The following is a 22,718-nucleotide window of genomic DNA, read 5'->3' as shown; positions in this document are numbered from 1 at the left end:
TTTTTTTTTTATTTATTTATTTTATGGGGCATCCTGAGTGTAAAAAATATGACTTGCCTTTATGGTGCTCCAACAGGAATGAAGCTATAAAATTATGAACAGTTTTTATGACGGCTATTCGGGGGATGCTTTTATATTGATGGTATACAGCCTGAATCTGTCTTTTTTGCATCCCACCCCCCTTCCCTGGGTGGGGAGGGGAAGTCTGTGTAACTATTTTTCATGCATTTAATATATTAATTATCCGGTAAATGCTCCCCAGGCTGTGCTCGGGACATTGGAGAGTGACAGGTTCTCAGTGAGCCTCCAAAGGCAGCGCATCAGCCTGCAGTGTATTATGTCGGTGAGGTCAGGGTGGGGTTAATGTAACTTTTTATTTGCTGATTTTTCATAGGCGGGAGCAAAGCTGGGATGGAGGGAGGGAGGGAGAGGGAGGGAGAGGAGAAGGAGGGGAGGGAGGAGAAGGTGCCAGGAGAACAGAGATAATGGTGAGGCAGATCTCTCCACCCCCAATTCACCTCTGTCAATGCCAGGAGGTTTGATTAGGTAGGAAAGGAGCAGTGGCCTCTCCTGGCTGGCTCTGTCTCCCAACGACACACATCCCCGCTGACACTTCTGAGCGCTCCCTCGCTGCATTTCACACACTAGGATGTGGGCTCAGTTTCACCATTTGACTCCACCCCACTCTCTGAAATCAAAACCCAGGATCTGGGGCCTGGAAGAAACCAAAAGATTACATGGGCAGTGTCTGGCTGACTTGCGTTTGCAGCTCTCAGGCGGGGATGTGTACACAGACACTAGCACACACCATGTGGACTTGTGCATACATGCGGGCTGGCTTTGTCCTGCGCTTGCATCGTCCCTCGTGCTCTCACACATCCAGTGCTCATGTAGACCCCTTGCCCCTTCACTAAGCACAGCTTCTGTCCATTAAATAAGGGGAGCAAGAAATGGGTCCCACTGGCCATGGTTTCTCGTCTCTGTCATGACACCAACTGCCTCGTGTCTAGAGCTTTGACCCTGTCCACCCTGCAAGAAAGAAAAACCACCAGACAATCAGCACATCACTGCCAGGGTGAGGGGCGGTCCACAATGCCAAGTGCCAAGGTTCTCTTTGAGCCTGTGTGTGCTCCGGGTCTTGAGAGGGTGAAGGTTGCCGCTTAGACCAAAAAGGGACCTCTTTGTCCCTGGCCCCCTGCCCCTGCCCTCTATCTGCCAGCCCCAAGAGGGCAGCACACATGGGTCTTCTCTGCTTTTACTCGTCTGTGATCCTGACTGCCTGACTCCTGGTCTCCCAACCTTTGGAGCCTCTATTTTTGCTTTTGTATATTTTTTCTATAAAAATGTTTAATCACTCAGAAAGTTATAGATATTGTTTCTGTATTATTATTATTTTATTGGTATAGATACTTTCGTGTGTCAAGGCAGCACAAGGGCTGCTCCTGCCGAACCAGGAGCCCAGATGTTTGGGTTCGGGCTCTCAGCTCTGCTTAGATGTGTTGTCTGATGCCCCCTTTCCCCTTCACCAAAGAAGGCAGTGAGGGTAAATACCTCTGAGGCCTCACAGGGGCCTATCCATCCTTGTCCATGGGTGGCACTGAGGCCAGTGTGTGGTGTGGTGTGTGTGTGTGTGTGTGTATGAATGAGCCCTATCCCTTTCCAAAGGGAGAAGTGAAGAGTTTGAGTCCTAGAAACATAGGTCTGAGTTCAGGTCCTTGCTGTGGCACTTCCTGCTGCGTGATCTGGGGAAAGTTTCTTCATTGCTTTCAGACCTCCGTTTTCCCCTATGGTCATTGGGGGTAATTATATTGGGAATGAAACCTTACAGGAATGCTCTAAAGAATAAAGAAGTTAATACATGTAAGGTGCTTAGCTCCACGCCCGGTACAGACCCTATTACTGTCGTTGTGATTATTACTTAGATTCTCCTCCCTCCCACCTACCCATGTTTCCCACACCCCAACCTCTGTGAGGCCCCTACCCTTCCACAGGTTTGCAAATTCTGCTATAGCCAGGAGGCTATTTCCCGTTAGGCTCTTGGTCTGAGTTTTGGCATATTGTGAATAGGTGTGTGGCGATGTCTAGTTATGGTCCAAACATCCAAGCAGGCTCAGCGCACGCTTGCCTTTGTCATGTTATTAAGCCAGCCCAGGGAGCAGCATGGAAAGAGTCACCATCATGGGCATCGAATGAGCATTACCTGCTTTATTTTTCCCAAAGACCAGATGAGGTATCTAATATCATTAAAACCATCTCACTGCAAAGAGCCTGAGGATCGGGACATTCAGTCAATGACATGCCAGCCAGAGGTCACCCAGGTGGTGAGAACCAGGGTCAGGATGCAAGGCCACTCTCCTCTGCAGCTCGTGTACTTCCCATTCCCCCAGGCTTCCTCTCGCTCTGTTTTTAAAGTGATGCGTCAAACGAAAGCAGCGATAACAATCTGGCAAATACGTGTGCCTATTCTCTGGCCGGCATTGGTGAGGGGGTCACAGGAATGAGACGTTGTGGCCCCGGTGGAGTCTGGAGGACTTGGGGGAGATAAGACAGTTAATAATCCAGGTAGTTGTGGCCCCGGCTACTATGGTGTTACTAATAGCACTGCCAGAAACAACCCAGAAGAGTTCGTGCTTACTCTCTGTCAGGCACTTTTCCCAGAACATTATCCCATATAAGCTCATTTTATCCTTATAACCTCACAAGACAGATACTGTTATTACCTACTGGTCTGTGAATGAAGAAACTGAGGGGCAGAGAAGTGAAGTCACAGAGAGCTTGTCCACCTAGCACATGGAAGATTCTGGAACTGACCCTAGTGGTGAAGCTCTTAAGCTTGTAACCTGTTGTGTGCCAGAGACCTGCCTTTTTGTGGCTCCCTCACCAGTTTGGGTCCTTATTCCCATTTACGTGTATATACATTTTTGACCCTTAATTTTTTTTTTTTAAATCTGGGTGCACGTATTTCATGAAGGTATTTCAAATGCCGTGTTTCTGATCATAATGGTTCTAAGAATGGTAGTTAACATCTGAGGGCCTCCTGTGTGCCAGGCACTGCGTCAAGGGCTTTAGCTACATGACCTCATTTCGTTTTCTCAACAACCTCAGGAGGTGGGTACTATGATTATCCCCATTTTACAGATGGGGAAACTGAGGTTTCGAGGAGGGTTAAGCAATTTGCCCAAACTTACCCAATACGTGGTGGAGCACAATTTAAGCCCAGGCAGTCTGTCTCCAGAGCTTGAGATGTTAATCCAAAGCTCTTAATAATGAGAAAGAAGCTTGTGGAGTCAAAGGGATAAGTCAGCCCCCCGTTGCCTCCCTCCATCCCCATCACACACTCTCCCACTTCTTCTCTCCTCCTCAAAGAGCTATGAGGTAGGATATTCCCAGAACCATATATATACGTACGGAGTTTGTCCCCATGAATGTGATCATTTTCTGGTACTATTCTATAGCTTGCTTCCCCCACTCATTTGATGTCAATGTATGTAGATCCATTTTATTCTTTTAACTTCTGCCTAATATTACACAAAATGGATCCACCCAAATTCTCCCATTGATGGACATGTGGGTTGTTCCCAATTTTTAAATATTGAATGCAATTGGCAGTGCTTCTCTGAGCATATTCTAATACAGGCCTTTTATGTCCATGTGCTTGATACCTGGAAGTGGGAGTGCTGAATGGAACAGAACGTGCCTTTAAAATGTTTATAGCGGTTGCCAAACTGTCCTCCTGAAAGGCTGTATGCTCCCCATCCCAAGCATGAGAGGACTCCCATTACCTTATATCCTTGCCATTAACGGCTATTATACATCTTTTTTTTTTAAAGATTTTATTTATTTATTTGACAGAGATAGAGACAGCCAGTGAGAGAGGGAACACAAGCAGGGGGAGTGGGAGAGGAAGAAGCAGGCTCATAGCGGAGGAGCCTGATGTGGGGCTCGATCCCATAACGCCGGGATCACGCCCTGAGCCGAAGGCAGACGCTTAACTGCTGTGCCACCCAGGCGCCCCTATTATACATCTTTTTGTTGTTGTTGTTTTTGCTTAACTGATATATGAAAAAAACCTCTTTGTTGTTTTAATTTCCTTGATTACTACTGAGATTAGGGAACTTTGTATTTATTTGCTATTTTTTCTATTTTCTTTGCATCTTTACTTTTTACATCTCATCTATGCATATGCTTTGCCCATTTTTTGATTGGGTTGAGGGCTTAAAGTTGTGGGTTTTTTTAAAAAAGATTTTATTCATTTATTTTAGAGACAGGGTGTGTGAGCGGTGGGGGGGAGGTGCAGAGGGAGAGGGACAAGTAGACTCTGTGCTGAGAGTAGAGTCCATGCGGAGCTCCATCTCATAACCCCAAGATCATGACCTGGGCTGAAATCAAGAGTCCCACACTCTGAGCCACCCAGCCACCCCTAAAGTTTTTTATAACATTATTTTTCTGAGTATAAAGGTAACTCATTCTAAATGAAGAACCTTGGAAACAGACAATCATAAAGAAAAACTATATATCACACACCATCTCGCCACCCTGAGATACCACTTGGCAACGTATTGATGCATTTTTGCATCCTTTTTTGATCCTTTTTCCCTATGCAAATATATGTGCTTCCTACCCCCATTCTTTGCGTAGCATGGTATATACAGTCTTATACTCTTTTTCCCACTTGACATTAAAAAGGGCATGTTTCTCTGTGTTATTAAATATTTTAAACACAATTTTTATGTTTGCTAGTATTGATCAAATTGACATGTCCAAATTTATTGAACCATTATTCTAATTGCTATAGGTTGCTTCCAGTTCTTCACTATTATAAATAATGCTACAGTGAACATCTTTATACATAAGTCTCTGTCCACAGCTCTGATTATTTCCTTAGGATAGATTCCTTAAAGTGGAATTACTAGGTCAAAGGGTATAAATTTTTAAAGATTTTTGATCTATGTTGCCAAATTGCTTTCTAAAAGGGTTATATCGATTTATATCCCCCTAACCGTGTAGGAGACATTCATTTAAGTGCACACTTTATAATTAAAAAACAAACTTTTCAATTGGGAGGTAATTGTATCTTGTTATTGTCTTAATCATCATGGTCTCTTGCAGTGACATTAAACATATTTTCTATACCTCTCAGCCATTTGTATTCAGCCATGAATTGGCCGTCCATGGGCTTTGCCCATATTCTACTAGACTCTTTATCTTATTTGTTTGTTTATTTGTAGATTTTATTTATTTGTGAGAGAGAGAGAGAGAGAATGAGCAGAGGGAGTGGCAGAGGGAGGCAGAGGGAGACGGAGAAGAAGGCTCCTTGCTCAGCTCGATCTCAGCACCCTGGGATCATGACTTGAGCCAAAGACAGACGCTTAACCGACTGAGCCACCCAAGAGCCCCTCTCCATTTCTTAGACAGTCTGCTGTTTTTGTAAATGAAATTATTGGAGTCCAGCCACGCCCATTTACGTACTATCATCTATGGCTGCTTTTGTACTTCAGTGGCAGAGTCCAAGAGTTGCGACGAGACCGTATGGCTCACAAAGGCTAAGCTATTTACTATCTGATTTTACAGAAATATTTCACAGAAAATCTTTGCCGACCCCTGATCTAGAGCAGCATTGTATGCCGCGTTTAGTAAGAGGCACATTTTAAAAAGAAATAGGGGAAACTGATTTTGAGCATATTTTACTTAACTCAATATACCAAGATATTATCATTTCAACATGTAAACAATATAAAAATGATTAATGAGATATTTTACATATTTTCTACTGTCTTTGGAATCTGTTATGTATTTTGCACTCAGCACGCATCTCAATGCAGACTCGCCAAATTTCGAGTGTTCAGTAACTGCATAGGACTTGTAGCTCACCATATCACCATATGGGATGGCAGAGCTTGAGAGCCCGAGTGTCTTTCCATTTGTGAAACAGAGACAATGCTAATATCACTCATTTCACAGGGTTGTTGCAAGACTTGAATGAAAGGCTATATGGGTGCGAAGTTTGTAAGGCACTACACACATGCGATGGGTGATGATTACAACCATGGGCTGGAGGGATCCAGGGATGGTGTGTCTTGCTTGCTGAAGGATGGGTAGGAATTTGATAGGCAGTGAAGGTGGTTGTTGCCAAGGATAGTTCAGATGATCGAACACACACACACACACACACACACACACACACACACACACACACACCCTCCTATTTTTGTTTCTTCCCTTCACTGTCTCAGTGTCTCCTGAATAGTACCTGGGCCCCGAGAGGGCAACAGTTATGCTCGCTCAGTCCAGGAGAGATGATTCCATTTATTTCTTATGAATTCCTTAAATCCCCCATCATTTCCTGTGGGCTGTGCCCAGAGCCACCGGAGCTCCATGCCTCTGAATCACCCTGCTTGGTACCCAAGCAGAATTAAACTTTGGCTTTTTAAAATTTACTACTTCATTCATTCATCAAACATTTATTGAATACCTTTTGTCTACCAGCTTCTGAGGTGGGAGCTCTTCTTTCGTAAAGGATTTTCTCAAGAGATACACTGGCAAACAAAGTCATTGAAATGAACATGGAAAAACAATGGAGAGGTAAATGTGTTTAGGTGTAGAGCCGATGTAACGTGAAATCATGCTCTGAGCTTCTTGGCAACCAGGGCAAAAAGGGAAATATACTGGATTACATCGTTTCCAATCTGGGAGGTTGGAATTCTGGAGAAAACAACTGGCTGAGCCAATTTTGCCAGGGAGCAAAAAGTATGCCACTGTTTTTCAAGAGAAACAAACTGTTCCTTGGTACTACATTCAAAGAGGCAGGCGTCAGCCGAGGCACCACTCGGGAACTTGGAGCGGCGTCATGAACAAAGCCTTCCCTTGCAGATTTACAGCGGGGGCAGCCCCAGTCTTCATGCGGCTGTTTCTTGTATCTGCCCTCAATAAAAGCCGAGGGCACAATGTGAAAGCTCAGACTCAATGAAGGCGAGCCTGCAAGAGGCTCAACTAATGTGGTCCAGGTATGTGGTTTTCTAGGGATTTAGCTGGAAGAAGGAAAGGGTTAGAAAGCCCACTGGAGCACATGCCCCAGCTGTCTGTCAAATCCAGTCCATCCTATTCGTTTCCTGGGGTGGATCCTCACCATTTCCAGCCTCTTCCCTGGTCTACCTCCAGACTCTCCCCCACCTGGCAGCCCGTGATCTTTTTAATACACAGACCCCATCATCAGCCCCATTCTCCACAGGCTTAAAATCCATCAATGACCCAAGTGGTGGCATTTGGGGTGAATTTGTTTGCTCTCAGCTTGGAGTTTTAGTCTTTGTTGAATTCTTTATAATGAGTGTGGATAATGCTCACAAAAACAATAGGAAAAAAAATCTGAATCAGGATGCCCCGATGCGCCGATTCTAACGGTGAATTCTGGGTGGTGGGACTATGGTTGTTTTCTTTGTTCTCTATACTTAAGTATATTTTTTAAGTAAAGAAAGAAATCACGAATGCATCCTTGTTGCTTTCACATTGCCTGGCACCCAGGTCTCTTTTGAGCTCTCACATAGAAACTACATTTATTAGGTACCTACTGTGTGCAAGCAATGTGCTAGGCACTTCAGAAAAATACAGATTCTACCACATTTACCAGGTGTTGGGTCCATCTCATGGATGAAGAAACTATAGCTAGAGTTACGGAAGTTTTGTGGGGTCACAGGTGGGAGCGACAAAGTGTGACTAGAACCTCAGGCAGTGTGAAGCCGGAGTCTGAGTTTTCCTTTACATCGCTTTCCTTTCTTTACCCTAGTATAGTACTTGGTGTATTCTAGTTGTTTAATAAATGTTTATTATGAGATAAAGGTACTTCCTAAATATCATTTCTATGGTAGGATATTTTTGAAAAGTTTATTGACTTTTTTTTCTCCCCTCATAACTGCCCCTCCCTTCACCCCTCAGGACCATTGCCTCCATGGAGAGCTGGGGCAGGGCAGAGAGTGGAAATCATGAGGCTTTGACCTTCGGTCTTCAAAGCCTCAAGCCCTCAAGGGAATGGACAGCATTTCCTGGTTGAGAGCTTAGGCTTTGCTTTACCTCAGAAGATGAGGCCCGAGAACAGGCAGAACCCTGAGAGTTAGAAGTGCTTGGCTGAGAGGTGCGCCCAGGAAGTTGGCTTCTAGATGGCTTCATGGAGAATCCCATGCCCAGATAAGAGGAGCGGGATCCCTCGTACGCCTTCCGTCACGGCCTGGGAGAGCACAGGACTGAATGTGCTACTTGGACAAGAAAGAGGTCCTCTTCGGGGGTGTCTGGTGGACAGATACCATGGTGGCTCGGGTGGAACCCCCTTGACCTCAGCACTACAGAAGGCCCCTGTGGCTCAGAAGTCAGTCTAGATTGAGGGCAAGAGCTGGAGAAAACCCAAAAATGCCTGAGACTGAATTTTTTTTCCACTGCCTGTGGAATGAGGACTCAGAATGGAAATTACATTTCATTAAAGAAAAATAAAGTTTTATCTTACACTTTATTTTTTTTTAAAATAAACTCTGTGCCACACATGGGGCTTGAACTCATGACCCCAAATTAAGAGTTTCATGCCCTACTGACTGAGCCAGCCAGGCACCCCATTAAAAAATTTTTTTAAAGATTAATTAATTTATTTTAGAGACAGAGCGTGTGCACATGGGAGCAGGGGGAGGGGCAGAGTGAGAGGGAGAGAGAATTCCCAAGTAGACGCCTTGCTGATCACAGAGCCTGAGGTGGGGCTCGATCCCAGGACCCTGAGATCATGACCTGAGGCGAAATCAAGAGTCAGCCACTTAACTGACTGAGCCACCCAGGCACCCCTAGGCACCCCATTTTTATCTTACACTTTAGGCTGAGTCTTGGGACTGAGATGTTTACTGACCGCCCTCAGCTGGGTATCTGCACGGGGCTGGAGAAATACATTCCAGGTCCATACTACCCCGTGAGCCTGCAGAAGGGAGCCTGAAGTTTCCTGTCACCCACTGACGGTGGGGACGTTCTCAGGCTTTGGAACCCAGGAGAGTGGGAGACACCCTAAGACAAAAGTTACGGAGATTGGTAAATGTTCTCCCCACCAGGGAGGTCTCCCCTCCTATGTGTGCAGGTGGACCAGAGGGCCCCGTTGTGGGAAAACTCAGGGTTTCCCCTCTGGATAGGTGTTTCTTGTACCCATCACGCTCACAAACAAGAACTCGGTTTAGACCTGCAATTCCACACCATCGACCGTGATAAGAATGATCTTGGCCTGAAAAACTTTCAGAGCAGATATGACTGGTTGCCCATACCTGCATCATTAGTGCTGAGGTGGACTGTCTCAGTCTGAGTAGCACTGCTCCCTGGGGGACCTTCAAGATGAGTGAGCCGTGAAATGGCCACCCAGGGGATAAAAATTTGGGGCGGGGGTTGCCGTGGAATGAAGTTACTTACCAGTGACCCTTTGCATTTGAGCCTATGCCTGACAAGAACGATGAATCTGGCCTTGCCATGGTTAATGCTGTCAGAGCTTGGGCTGTGGGGGAAGGAGGGACACCACCAGTGGACCAACAGGATGGCTACAGTGTGATGAGACGTCACTTCCCTGGAAGGTCTGGTTCAAATTTGAACTCTGCTCCTGCTGGCTTGGGCGGGGCAGCCCTCTTCCCCTTTCTGAGCTTTGGTGATCTCATCTGTTAGAAATGCCTCCCTCACACGGCTGTGGGGAAGGCACTCGGGAAGCCCTCTTTGGCTTCCCCTAAGGGCATCTCATCCTATTTGATTACAGCTGCCTCATCCCGTCTTAGCGGCCACCCCATGTCACATGTGGAAATCCCGTTATCCCATGAAAATGGTGTGATTCAATGCAATTAGGAGAAGGAGGGACTTGGGGACAGCTAGTGGTTATGCTGCAGCTGGGCAAGCAAGTGGCCTCTTTACTTCCAGGGAGCCCTGGGTGTCTCCCAGCCTGGCTGCTTCCCAGGCTGGTGCTTGGTCTTCTGGTTGAACCTATGCCTTCTATAAGGCTAGGTATCCCATATTTCAGGCCAACACGTTTATTATGCTCTTCCCCTGGGGTGTGGGGAGGTTGGTGTTCGTTGTAGGGCCATTCAGAACAAATTAACTTTGAGCCTGGGACTCTTTTGTTTTAGCTGGAATTTTCACAGCAAGAAAGCCACTGGGGGGACAGCCTTTCCTGTACGTTATCTCATTCGATCCTCAGGACACTCGGATCACTTAGGCAAGGTAGGCATTATTTTACCTTTTAAATATCTCTCTATCCTGTCCGCATCTCTCCAGTGCCTCTGCTACCTTCCCAGTCCAGGCCACTGTCACATCTCTTTATTAAGCTGTTTTGAGGTATAACATAGTCAGGGAAGTGTACAAACCCTGAATGTGCAGTTGGATGGATTTGTGACCACCATCCAGATGGGATATAGAATATTCCCAGCTTCGGGGCACCTGGGTGGCTCAGTTGATGAAGTGACTGACTCTTGATCTCAGCCCAGGTCCTGATCTCATGGCTCTGAGTTCAAGCCCTGTGTTGGGCTCCAAGCTGGGCATGGAGCCTACTTTAAAAAAAAAAAAAAAGAATATTCCCAGCTTTACAACAGGTTTCCTTCTCCTCCCTAATAATCATTATCTCACCCAAGGATGACAAGGATTCTGACTGTTCTTCTTATAGAATTCCTTTGCCTGTTTTTGAACTTCATATAAATAGACACGGACAGTATGTCTTCCGTTGTGAGATTCACCCATGTGGTGCTATCCGTAGATCGTCCTTTTTCATTGCTGTATAATGTTCCAGCATGTGGATATACCACAATTGGTTTGCCTATTCTGCAGTTGTTGGACATTTGGGTTGTTCTCAGCTTTTTGCTATTACAAATAAAGCTCACGTGTTTTGGTGGGCCTTGTTCCAGGCCATAGGGTATACTTACATTTAATCTTAATACCTACTACCAAAGATTTTTTTCCAAAGTGGTTGTACTAATTTACATTCCTACCAGCAGTGTGTGAGTTTTAGTCACTTCACGTCCTCACTAACCCATGGAGTTGTCACTCTTCAATCCCAGCCACTCTGATGGCTGTGCAGTAGACTCTCATGGTGCTTGTATTTTGTGTTTCTCCAATGATTGATGATGTTTGGCATCCATTCATTTGTTCATGCAAGCCACAGTTAACGCTTTCACGGAGCCCTGGGAAGGACTCCTAACAGACCTTCCTGTTTCTGGTCTGGACCTCTCTAATCTCATCTGCCCAGCACACCTGCAGCCAGTGGTGTTCCTAACATGTAAGTTGGATCATGTTACTTTCTTGCTTAAAACCCATCTGTGGCATTCTCTTGCCTTTTGGATCAAGGGCCAGTCCTTCACCTGTCTGCACCTGCCCAGAACCCCTGCCCATCTTCTCCAGCTTCATCTAGATCATTCTCCCCCTCACACTCCAGCCACCCTGGCCTCCTCTGGACATGTGAGTTATTCCCAATTTTTGGGTATTACAAATAAGCTCCTGTCTTTCTCCTTCTCTGCATTCAATGCATTCTATAATTATATACCGATGTGACTATGTGATTGATGGCTGTCTCTGCCACAAGACTGTAAGCTTCATAGGAGAAAGCCTGGTACTTGTCTTGCTCATTATTGTATCTCTGGTGCTTTAATGTAGTGCCCGACATATAGTAAGTCCTCAGTTTATAACTGTTGAATGAATAAATATGGTCTTAGTTTACAGATGAAGCAACCAAAGCTCTCGAGAGGAAAGGTGGTTTCAGGTTGCACACCTGAGGCTAGGAGCCAGGTTTCCTGAAGATTCCCTGCTCTATCTGCTGCCGTGCCCCACCGCCTCTTATAAAACAAAGCACTTTCTGGTCACTTTTGCACAATTCTAATGTAAGGAGTACTATGTCATGATTCTTGTTGCTGTTGTTATCAGCTCCCCGAGGCAGCTCCCAGGAGTGGTGATGGGGTCTGTTTTGTTCACCGCTGGATCCTCAGCACCCAGGACAGTGCCCGGAATATCAGAGATGGTTAACATCAGTGAGACTGATAGTTAACTCTTGGTGGCATTGAAACATTGTTAGTATGGACCAGTATAAAGAAAAATGTCAGCACCTGCTAAAAGCAGATGCTATGGGACTGTCCACCTGTTTTCAGTTTGCTGGGATTTTATGGGACTTATTATTGCTCAAAATAGGAAACTCGGTGGCAGGTACCTGGAAATCAGTCACAGGCCAAACGGCATTCACTCGAACCTCAATCATCTACCACTTCCTCGGGTTGCACCCAGGCAAGTCGGCTTTCACTTGCCCTCTTGGGAGAAGAGTTGGCTTGTACCAGGAAGCTGGAAACAAGAGGGCACTCCAAAGGCCACAAGGCACCTACCAAAGAGAATTAGGACTTTGCTCATTGTTGGCAAGCAAATTGATGCTGCTCATTGCAAATGGATCTTATTCGCTCACCATCAAGTCTTATCTGCTCATCCAAGCGGGTCTTGCTGCCGTGCTGCTTGGCAGCAGATGGGTTCCGGGGATGGCAGCTCCACGGAAGTAATAAAGTGGTGTTTCGTTTCCAATTGTCTCTCATTGAGACCTCTCGGTAATTCGGATTGATTGTCCTGTAGTCCAGCGCAGGGACTGACTGAGTGAGGTTTGTCTGGGCCCAGATTTTTATCACTGTTTCAGGAAAGGAGTGATACACACGGCGAGGGTGGTCCTGAGCTGCCTGGGGACCCTGTCCTTTCCAACCGGGGACCAAGACCTGTGCGTGGGTGATGTGAGGAGACAGTGGAACTCGGCTTCTGGACTCCTGCTGCATCCCCAGGAACAGGTCTGCAACAATTCCCATCTGCCTGCCTCTGCCATGACCATGGTCCTTCGAAGTCCCAATTTCTGGTGGCTTTGGTCTTTGTCTGCGATGGCAATGGCTCCTCCAGCCTCTGAGAACCACCCAACTGGAGTCCTAACGTGCTTCCAGAGGTGCGGTCCCTCCACTCCTGCTGTGGCCTGGCCCAGGCTCCTGGTGCTGGCCTCCGCTCAGGCAGAGAAGGTGGGGGAGGGGGAGGGAGAGACAATAGCTCCTTAGTCCTGAGCTGTCTCATTTTTAGGAGCAGGGAGAGGCAGGAGCGCTGGGGTGCTGAGGGTGAAGCTGGGGTCTGGCAGGGTCCTGCATACCCCCTCATGCCTGTAGCTGAGCCACAAGCCAGAATCTCTGCTCCGCTCAGAACCCTCTGGCAAGTCCTGTGTTTTAAGGCCCAGGGCCCTGCCCACCCCTGGGAACAAGGTCAGCCTTGTCCCCCCTTGTCCCTTTTCCTTTTGATTTCTGTGCATTTTTAGTTCTCCTCCTGGTCCTGTCTCTTCTCTCACCCCCCTTCCACAGCCCCATCCCCTCAGACCCATCTACCCCTCAACCCCATCCGACTGCCAATTGAAAAGGCCTGAAAATAATGTGAAATAATATAGTTTATCACCCGGAGGCTGCTGACAGGCAGCGCGGCCACCTCTGAAAACAGGCAGGGAGGCTGGGAGGGCGAGGAAATTATAGGCTGCACAAAGGAGAAAAAGTTAAAGTGAGAGCTCCATAAAAGAAAGTGGAACTATTATGCTGCAAAATGCCAACTCATTACAAAGCGGCCAAATAAGAGAGAAATACGGCGCTGCCTGTAATAGCAGTTTACAAGGGAACATTGTACAGCAACAGAAGAGACGCCTGCTATAATTTGCTCTAACAACTCCAATTATCCCTTTTATTGATTTGGCAACACATTTAATAGGAGTAGCCACACCTCTTCTGTTACAAATCATTAAAGGTGTTGAACGGTGTAATTTTAAAATTGTCCTCCTACGGTTGTCAGTATGACAGCATAATTCCCCTTGATTTCGGCTATGTAAACACCGAGGCGCGGTCATTTCCCCCTTACAAGGCCAGAGATGTTGTCAGCCTGGGGTTTTTGTGCAGAAACATCCATTTAATACATATCTTTTTCCCTCAGCCGGCTCTCCTAATTGCAGAGAGGTTTGGTTTAGTTTTTTTGTTTCTTTCCCCCCCTTCTCTCTCATGCTTTCCCTCTTCTCTTCCAAGTAGGAGGTGTGTGTGTGATGGGGATAGTGAAGGGAGGGAAATAAACAGGCTGTTTGGCCTTCCCTTTCTTCCTAGGCAGCCTTAATCGCTACTTAAGTCTGGGCCCCGCACTTAACATCCTAGGGGCAGGCCCTGCGCGCCGAGCACTTCGGGAGGCCACGGCGCGCGCCCCCGGGAGCGAACGGCGCGCACGCGCTCTGGGCAGGACCGGCGCGCACCCGCCGGCCACCGGCCGAGCGGAGCCGACAGAGGGGTGAAGGAGGCTCAGCGGAGGCCAGCCTCTACGCTTCGGTGTCGGCGTCTGGGTGGGGGTCGGGGTCGGCGTCGGGGTCGGTGGGCTAGAGGCCCAAAGGTGCGCTGGGAATCGCAGCGTCGGAAGGGCTTGGGCGAGGGATGGCCAGGCAGGACGGTGGCTGGTAGGAGAGGGCAGCGCGGAGGGAGGGGTGGGGGACAGGTGGCTGGAGAGGCCCCGACGTGGGGGGAGGGGGAGGGTATGCCCGTCGCTGGCCTCTTTCTCCCGTGGTGCCCTGTTGGAGCCCTGTGTGGGTCATTTACCCTGGGTCGGCCTCCCTCGCCCTCCTACCAGCTCCTTGGGGCAGTTTCGTGGTTTTCTGGTCACCAATGCATCCCAGTGCTTAGCTGGGTAAGGAGGCCCTCAACAGACATTTGTTGAGCGGACAGGGCAACTCGGTGCCCAGGAGGAGTCTGAGCAAAGGTGGGGAGCCAGGCTCAGGTGGGGGGAGGGGACGAGCAGGTGGCAGGGTGGCTTGTTGGGTGTCTGACCCTGGGCCGTGAAGTGGCGTTATGTGGGGTAGCTGGGGCAGGCTCATGCCCTCCTTCTCTCCCCTAAGACCGCACCCAAACCAGTTCAGTCCCCTGTGTGTGGGCTGTGTCCACGCCTACCAGGCACCACCTGCTCCTACTGGGAACCATTGGCCAAGTACTGGGGGGGAGGGGAAAGGGTGTGCTTTGTCCAGTCAGGACCACTTTCCAAATCCACCTCTGAGAAATCTTTGAGCAAGTTCCGCTACCTTGACTCTTCCTCTGTTTGATAGAGCTGGGCCTGGATCCTCTCTGAGGGGCTCCTTCAGGTGACTGCCAGTGGGCCAGGCTTCTAAGTGGGCGATCAGAATGAAGCAGACAGCCCACACACGCCTGCTCTGTGGCCTTGAGCTCCTGCACTGTACCACTGCAACTGGACCTAAGTTGCAGGAGGAGAGCTTTAAGTTAGACCCAAAGAATGTTGGCTCTAAGGACTCCCAAGTTTCCAGATTAGGTGACTGGGGACTTTCCTAAGGTCAGGAGAGCTCCTTAGTCTGCACTGGGCCAACTGAAGGGCTCTTGATTTGGGGAAGGGGCTGCTGACTCAAGCACCGTCATCACGGAGACTCTGCAGGAGCTGGGCCCTTGGCCTTGGCTTCCAGGGCGGTTGGGGGATGGGAGGCAGCCCCAGCAGCTGCCATCTCCTCTGTCATCTGCCCAGACATCTGCGGACCTTCACCAGGGCCTGGCTCTCCCCCCCCCCACCTGAGCCTGCTGCACCCCAGGAGAAAGCTTAACTCCCCTTAAGCCCAACTCCCACCTCCTCATCAGAGAAAGCTGTGGGTCTGCGGTCTGTACTCCTGCAAGGCGAATGCGATGGCGTGTGCGCGCATGTGTGCGTGTGCATCTGTGGCCGCCTCTTTCTCATGCTTTCTGAGCACTTCTGTGTGTCCCCGCTTCTGCCTTCCTCCTCAGCACCTTTGGGTTTCTCTTTGTGTCTTTTTCTCTCCGGCTGTCTTTTGTGCTTTTCTGGGCTTCTTTTCACCTGTGTTTTTTGCTCACTGTATTGTCTTTGCCATTTTCATGCTCTCTTTCAGACCATGAGCTCTGCGGGGCTTTTATCTCCCTGTGCCTGTACGTAGTAGGCGCCTAATACACTTCTGTGGAATAAGTGGACTCTGCCCAAGAATCCTCTTGTGTCTGCTTGCACCCTTTTGTTTCTCCTCGCGTCTCTCCGAAGCTAGTTTTGTGGCTCTGTGTGTAGTGGTACCTGGTTTATTCTCATGCATATGCATATTTCTTGGGGGTTTTTCCTCTCTCCTTGTCCTTGTCTTCAGGTCTGCTGGTCTGCCTAAATGTCTCTGCCCCACACCTGCCGGTCTCCGACACGGAGCATGAAGGGTGCTGTGTGCAAAGCGGGTGTCCTCCCTTGGTGTTCCTGTTGGGGGAACTGGACTTCCAAGTCTGCCCCTCTCTCCACCTGAGTGAGCTTCTCTCAGACCTGAAACTGCTCACCTCCCTCTCAGCCTTGGATGGGGTGAGCTGTGCTCCTCTCTATCTCCTCTCACCATGACCCCAATCACAGCACCTGCCCTTTTCTAATTGGCCAATGTCAGTGGAAGGGGGGAGGGAAGGCTGATGTCCAAGGAGGAAATCCCATTAGGGGAGCCGGAGCCAAGTTATTAGTGGTTAAGATGTAATTGGAGTTAGTGAATAATCTCATTCGATTCATCCCATATTTCTGGCGCACCCAGCTGTGTGACCTTGGGTGAGGTGCTTCACCTCTCTGATGAAATAAGACCTCAGTGTTTGCCAAGGACCTCCGGATTTCTGGCATTCTGAGTCCCCGAAGCTGGAAGGAATCTCTCTCCACTGACCTCTGGTAACTTGCTGCTGCCCCTCCCCTGGGATGGACTCATACCTTGTCTCTGAATTATTCGTACAGTTGCCTGAGTTCCCTTCCAAAACTCTGCACTTCTCCGCACTCCTTATCCCCACAGTTAAGTGCCTTGCACCCAGTGGGTGGTTTATCAGTGTTCCGAGTGGGTGACCAGATGCCTGAATGCTAGGCGCTGTGATTAATAACAAAGAAATGCAATTCCAAGACCCTGCACTTACGGAGCACACAGTTGGGTGATGGTGAGGGCGGAGGTGACCCTGCCCCGCGCTAGCTTTGTGAACTGAAGTGAAGTGAATTCCTCAGCCTCTTTGTGCCTCTGTTTCCTCATTAATAATAGACAAGTAATAATGGCTACCACACAAGGGTTTTATGAGGGTTAGATGAGATCGTGTGTATAGCTAACTCCCAATGCAGTGGTTGGTTCTCACTGGATTCTTACTTAATATATATTCTCGCTCTCCTCCTAAGTGGAGAAGGGGCACTAACTCCACGGATATCGGCAGGAGAGAAATCGGTGCTGGGTGGGTTTTTGGATCAAGGCTGGGGAGTGGGGAAATCTGTACTAGGGGGTAGATCTTGCTTTCTTGTGCCCTGTGGGTTTTTTGGCTTCTTTGTCCTCCTCCCCTCCCCAACACACATAAAGATAGCACATGCTCAGAAAGTACTTGCTGAATCAATAAATAAAGTGAAACCTATTTCTGTGTGTGGGGGCTAAAGACGGCAGACCCTGAATTAGGCTCCTTAGTGGAATCACCCGGGATCTTTAAAAAATCCACTTTCCCACTCCCAGCTTCCAAACCCCCCACCCCAACAAAGTGATTTAGAATCTCTAGGCTTGAGTTCAGAATTCAGTATTCTTTTGCCCCAAATGATTCTGACATGTGGACAGTTTGGGATACCCTGGCCTAGGACATGACCGAGATTATATATATTTAATGTACATTTGAAAATAACTGTCATCTACTTTTAAGATATAAACACTAAGCATTATTATTTGACCATTGTTTATAAAAACCGACATTTACACCCTGCACTCCGCTCTTCCACTCCCATGTCTCCTCAGCTACACCGGGGGTCATTTTCAGGGTAACACTGGGGTCAGGGTGAGGAAGGATGAGTATTTAAGTGGGGCTCGGCGTTGGGACTAGAGGGAGAGTTTAGTCCAGGTCACAGACACGAAGAGGGTGGAGGGGAAAGGGAGCAGCCTGGAGGTTCTCTGCTGAGCTGTAGACCTTGCGGCAAGTTACTAGCCCCCCCCCCCGCTCCAGAGCCTCCAAAGAGCTTCTCTTGAGCACCCCCTCGCCAGCCTTGGGAGGGGACACAGGAGCTGGAGAAAGCAGCTTTATTCCCCACACCATGGCTGGGCTAAGGTAAAGGGCAAAGGTAGGATGAGTAACTTAAAAAAAAGAACAAGAGTATGTGAGCTTCTTTGTGGAGATTTGAGATGTTTTCGTGTTTGAGGCATCCTTGGTTTATGGTCTGTTCTGCTTGTCATTACAAGGCATTGCTTCTTCAACTCCGAGTGACCAGTGCATAATGGGCCCCTACCATGTGCTAACCCAACCCTGTAAGGTACAGATCATTATTGTTTCCATTAAACAGGGACTGAGGCTCAGAGACATTGACCTACTTGAGTTTACACAGCTATCAAGAGGTGGAGCTGAGAGGTGACCCCAGATCTTCTGACCCCAAGGCCCATGCTTTTCCTTCATGCCTTCCTGGAAAGGGCCCAAGCCAAGGGATCAGGGAATTTACTCAGTGCGGCTACGCTCCAGCGGGGACACAGCTGGCTGAGTCTGGATCACTGCCTTGGTTCCCTTCATTGACTAATGGCTTTGGCTGGTGGAGCCTGGGGAGAGAGGACCAGCTCTTGGGCCAACCCCATTCTTCTTCTCGGCCCTCATACCCCCATCCTTCTCCTGAATGGCCCTTCTTCAAGTGTGTGTCTGGTGCCCACAGAAGCTCTCCTCTCCCCCACCTTCTTCCCCTGCCCTGTTCTATTTGACTTCATTCATTCATTCATCTCTCCACCCACCAAATTGCTCAGCAGACATTCACCCAGCTTGACTAGGCTCTGTGCTGGCATGGGCATATAGGGATGGGGAAGACCTGGCCCTGGCTTTGGCCCTTAAGGCGCTCTCAAGCAAGAGAGGGCAATGAATTCAATGCCAGTACATTGGGATTGGCACCCTGTCAGAGAGACAAGGGCGGAGGAAGAGGAACCAGCTTCCAACTTGGCCCTGTGAAAATAGGTCTTTTTGTCTTGCACAGGACAAGGGTCCAGCTGGAATGGCTAGAAGTGGCCACAATGTGGCACTTGGGGGACACTGATTGTTTGGATTGCCTTGAGGATGCCATCCAGTCAGTGGCCTGGACACTGGCTGACCTGGGTTGCAGGACATCCCCCCCGCCCAGTCTATCCCTAGTGCCTTTCAGAAGGCTTCTTTTCAGACCTCTCAAAATGATCTGTCCTATGAGAAGGGCTTCTCCTCCTTCCAGTCTGTGTTCTTCCCTAGAATTCTGTTCTCCCAGTGTGTAGGCAGATGTGTGTGTGTGTGAGAGAGAGAGAGCGCAGGAGGGAGAAAGAAGGAGCATCTTTTATATCCCATCTCCGTCTCACTCCATCGCTGGTCTTAGGCAGTAGATGGAGACCTGGAGCCCCCTTTCTAGGCAGAGAGCCCCACCTGTGCCCTGTGCAGGAGCACAATGGCTCAGTCACCACAGAGGATCCTTCCTCCTCCAGAAGCTGGCAGCCCGGTGGGGAAGAGAAGACACGCTCATTTTGCATGACTTGAGAGCTCTCTGCAGAGCCTAGAATGAGCCAGGGGGAGGAGAGGCAAGAAGTGGAGGAGAAATAAAGAAAGGTCTTGACTGTGGGAAGACCTAGGGAAGACACATTGGGATGAAAGGCAAACGGCCATCACCTCCCTGGAAAACAAGGACCAGGGACCTTTAGCAGGAGCAAGACTCCACCCTGCCCCCCACAATGGCTGCACCTCCAGAGCTGGAGGTGAGCTGAACTAAACCAGGTCTAGGCCGTGTCCCCCGTGGGGGCAGCGTGGGTGTGAGGGGAGTTCTGAGGTCTCAAGGCCAAGGGGTTAAGCCAGCAGCAGAAAAGTTTGTGGTGTCAGCCCTTTCCTATCTGCCTCTCCCTCGTCCCGCACGCCCCCCCCCAGCCCCCACCCCAATCCTCCTCCTGTCCTCCTCCTCCTCCCTTTTCCATTTGGGAGAAGGAGGCTTGCTGTCTTTGTATTTTAACTGTAGCAAAAAGATTAAATTGTTTACGAGCTGGGAGCCTCGGCTGGCTGGATGAGCCGGAAGAGACAAAGATAGACATTCTAATTCTCCCCTGTTCTCCGGGCCTCCGTCCCCCTGGCTGCTGCTAATTCTTTTATCTGCCCCCAACACTCCAGGCATTATGTGCATTCATAAAAAAGGGGGGGGGAGTGGAGAGAGCCCTCGCCGAAGCCAGCAAAATTACTGTTCTCTGCGCGGATTCTCCGATAGCAATCTCTTGAATGCTGATTACTTTTTTCCCCCTCTCCCGTGCCCCCTCCCCCCTTCCCCAGCACCCAACATAAGTTGGTCTTTAACCCTTTATCTTTAGCAAGCAGAAAGACACGGAAAACATCTCACTCAGTGGGTGGAAAAAAAAAAAAAAAGCAAGGAAGGGGGGAGGGAGAGGAAAAAAAAAACCCAGCACGGAGAAGAATTACTGTTATCTCCCCACCAGAAGAGGAACAGCAGAGATAAGGGAGGCCTGAAGAATTAGAAGAAACGTAGCATTGGGGGCTCTAAATTCACGCGGAAGCTGGTTGTATTTGTCTGTCACGGGGGTTCATAATTTTCCGAGGTTGTTTTGATAGACTTATTGTGCGGACTGCATAGAAAACTCATCAGCATTTGTTGCCTCTGAGCATTATTGTCAGAGGTAACTGCGTGTCTATAGACTGGGGGAGATAATGGCTGAAGTAGAAAGCAGATAAAGCCCGGGCCCTTCTCATTAAGGACTATCTCTGCCTCCACAGACCGGCTGGGATTGAGTGACTGGGGCAGCGGCACGGGGCATACATTATGCCAGCAGAAGCAAAGGCGGCATGGGGACAGCGGGCAGCCCAGTGTGCGTGGCCCCGAGGGGCTCTGTCATCAGGGCCCCTGCGCGGACCCTCGGGGGGAGGCCTGGGCGCAAGGGGGGCGGGCCAGGGCTGGCCGAGCCGCTGGGGTGTGTGGCACTGCAGTGTGTGTTGGGAGGGTGGTGGTGGTGGTGGAGGTAGTTCTTTGGTTCAGATGAGGTCCATGTGCTTGAGGCCTCCCCGAGAGGGAGGGCAGAGCGGGTTCTTCTGATTCTGGAGCCTTCCACCTCGGTCCATGCCTCACAGGGGGAGTCTTTGAGAGGCAAGCCTCCCCTAACCCAGACCACTGTCCACGCAGGGGGGTGGGGGGGCTTCTACTCTCTTAGCACCTAGCACTGTGGGCCTCTCCCCCTCCTCTCCTCCCTTCCTCTAGCACATTCTTTTGGAGTGTCCACGAGGAGCCGGGTGCCGTGGAATGCTGCTGGCGTATTTTGTGTGTAAACCCGCTGGCCATCTGCTTCCCTCCATCTATCGTGGAACCACCCTCCTTCTACCTCCCTCTTTCTCAAAAAGCCAGCAAAGGGGAACAGATACCTCTAGGCAGAGGGGTTCACATATGTCCTCAAGCCAAGTCCTAAAGCCACGCTGGGATCAAGCCATGTACTGAGAGTGGAGGCGGGGTCAGCAGAAGAGGGCTCTGTGTAGCCTGGGATGGGTGGGGGCCTCTCGCTCTGGCCCTGCTCCCATCTGCGAAATTGTGGGTAATAATGTTGCCCGCCTCATGGGGTGGTTGTGAGGACTGATGAAAACATTTATTTAAGCAAGTTTGTTAGCACAATGCCCGGACATACGCAGCGCTCAGTAAACCTGTTCTTATCTTCACGGTCACTGTCCCTCTGTGTCTCTGGGGCCCAGTGCTTCCTCTGGCATCCAGCCAAGCCTCAGGGGCGCTGGGAGGAGGTGTCTCGGCTGTAAGCGAATGCTTTATCCTTGTCTCCTGCTCCCAAAAAGGTAAGGCCTTGGTGTTTCCTGAGCCCATCCTTCTCAGTTGGCTGATGAGAAACAGGCCCAGAGAAGGAAGGGACAGGCCCAGGGCACACAGCAGGTCCCAGGAAAAGCTGGACAAAGGATAGGGGCTCACAGCTCTTGGGGAGCGGCTTCGGTTTTTGCCTGGGAGGCTGGCCAGGCAGGAGAGAGTACTGGTGCTTGTAGCCACGGGGGGCAGAGGGGAACCAAGGCCCTGGCCCTGGCCCTGGCCCCAGGGGCCCTGAGCCCGTAGCTGAGGCTGTTTGGGTCTGCAGCTTGTGTGGGATGACCTGGGCCAGGATCAGGAATATGAACACTTTTAGCAGGTGATTGACCTCCTGCATTTTGTTGGCTCAGGCCAACTGAGAAGGGCCAGGGTCAGCAGCATAGGGATTTAGTGATGGGGTGGGGGGAAGCCACCAGACATGGCTTCTCCTGGTATAATGGAGCCCCAGCATTGCCCCACTTACCCCTCCTGGGCACTTGGCCAGAGTCGGAAACTGGGCAGGGGATAGGTTAAGGGACTTGGCATCCATTGAACACTTACATGCCACAAGTCGTACCTGTCTTCTGTCATCCTTACTAGCTTCAGGCGTCCTTCATGCCCTATGAGGAGGACATCACCATCCCCAGTTTACAGGGAGAAAACGAAGACCCGGAGAGGCATAGTAACAGGCTTAAGATCACAAAGCTGGTAAATCAGAACCGGACTTGAACCCAGGACTCCCTGACTCCAGAGTCAGGATGTATCACTCTCTGTCTGTCCCGTATCTTCCTTCTAGGGCCAGCTGGTTCACAGTCCTTTCCTCCCTCCCTCCCTCTTTTCCCTCCTTCTTCCTTCTGTTTGGCAACACTTACCAAGCTCCCCTCATGCCCTAGCACAGTGCTGGGTGGATAATATGCTGCCTG

General features: G+C 49.5%; 1 protein-coding gene across 3 annotated transcripts in view; it reads left to right on the top strand.

Moving 5' to 3' along the window:
• The window catches only part of MRM1 (mitochondrial rRNA methyltransferase 1), a 136,846-nt gene that overhangs the window by 86,919 nt on the left and 27,209 nt on the right, over positions 1 to 22,718 (top strand). Inside the window, exons 7-8 of one of the 3 annotated variants that reach the window (XM_034640409.1) lie at positions 10,122 to 10,215; positions 11,905 to 12,633. In XM_034640409.1, coding sequence (XP_034496300.1) covers positions 10,122 to 10,215; positions 11,905 to 12,003 — 193 coding nt within the window. In that variant the 3' untranslated portion in view covers positions 12,004 to 12,633. Of the gene's footprint in view, positions 1 to 10,121; positions 10,230 to 11,904; positions 12,634 to 22,718 lie in introns of those variants that run through there. The other 2 variants (XR_004619542.1, XM_034640408.1) reach the window with 2 other exon arrangements.

Source organism: Ailuropoda melanoleuca, chromosome 13 (assembly GCF_002007445.2).
Source record: "Ailuropoda melanoleuca isolate Jingjing chromosome 13, ASM200744v2, whole genome shotgun sequence".
NCBI classification, from domain to species: Eukaryota; Metazoa; Chordata; class Mammalia; order Carnivora; family Ursidae; genus Ailuropoda; species Ailuropoda melanoleuca.
The sequence above is the reverse complement of the archived record's forward strand: the minus strand, read 5'-3'. Positions and strand labels throughout refer to the sequence as shown.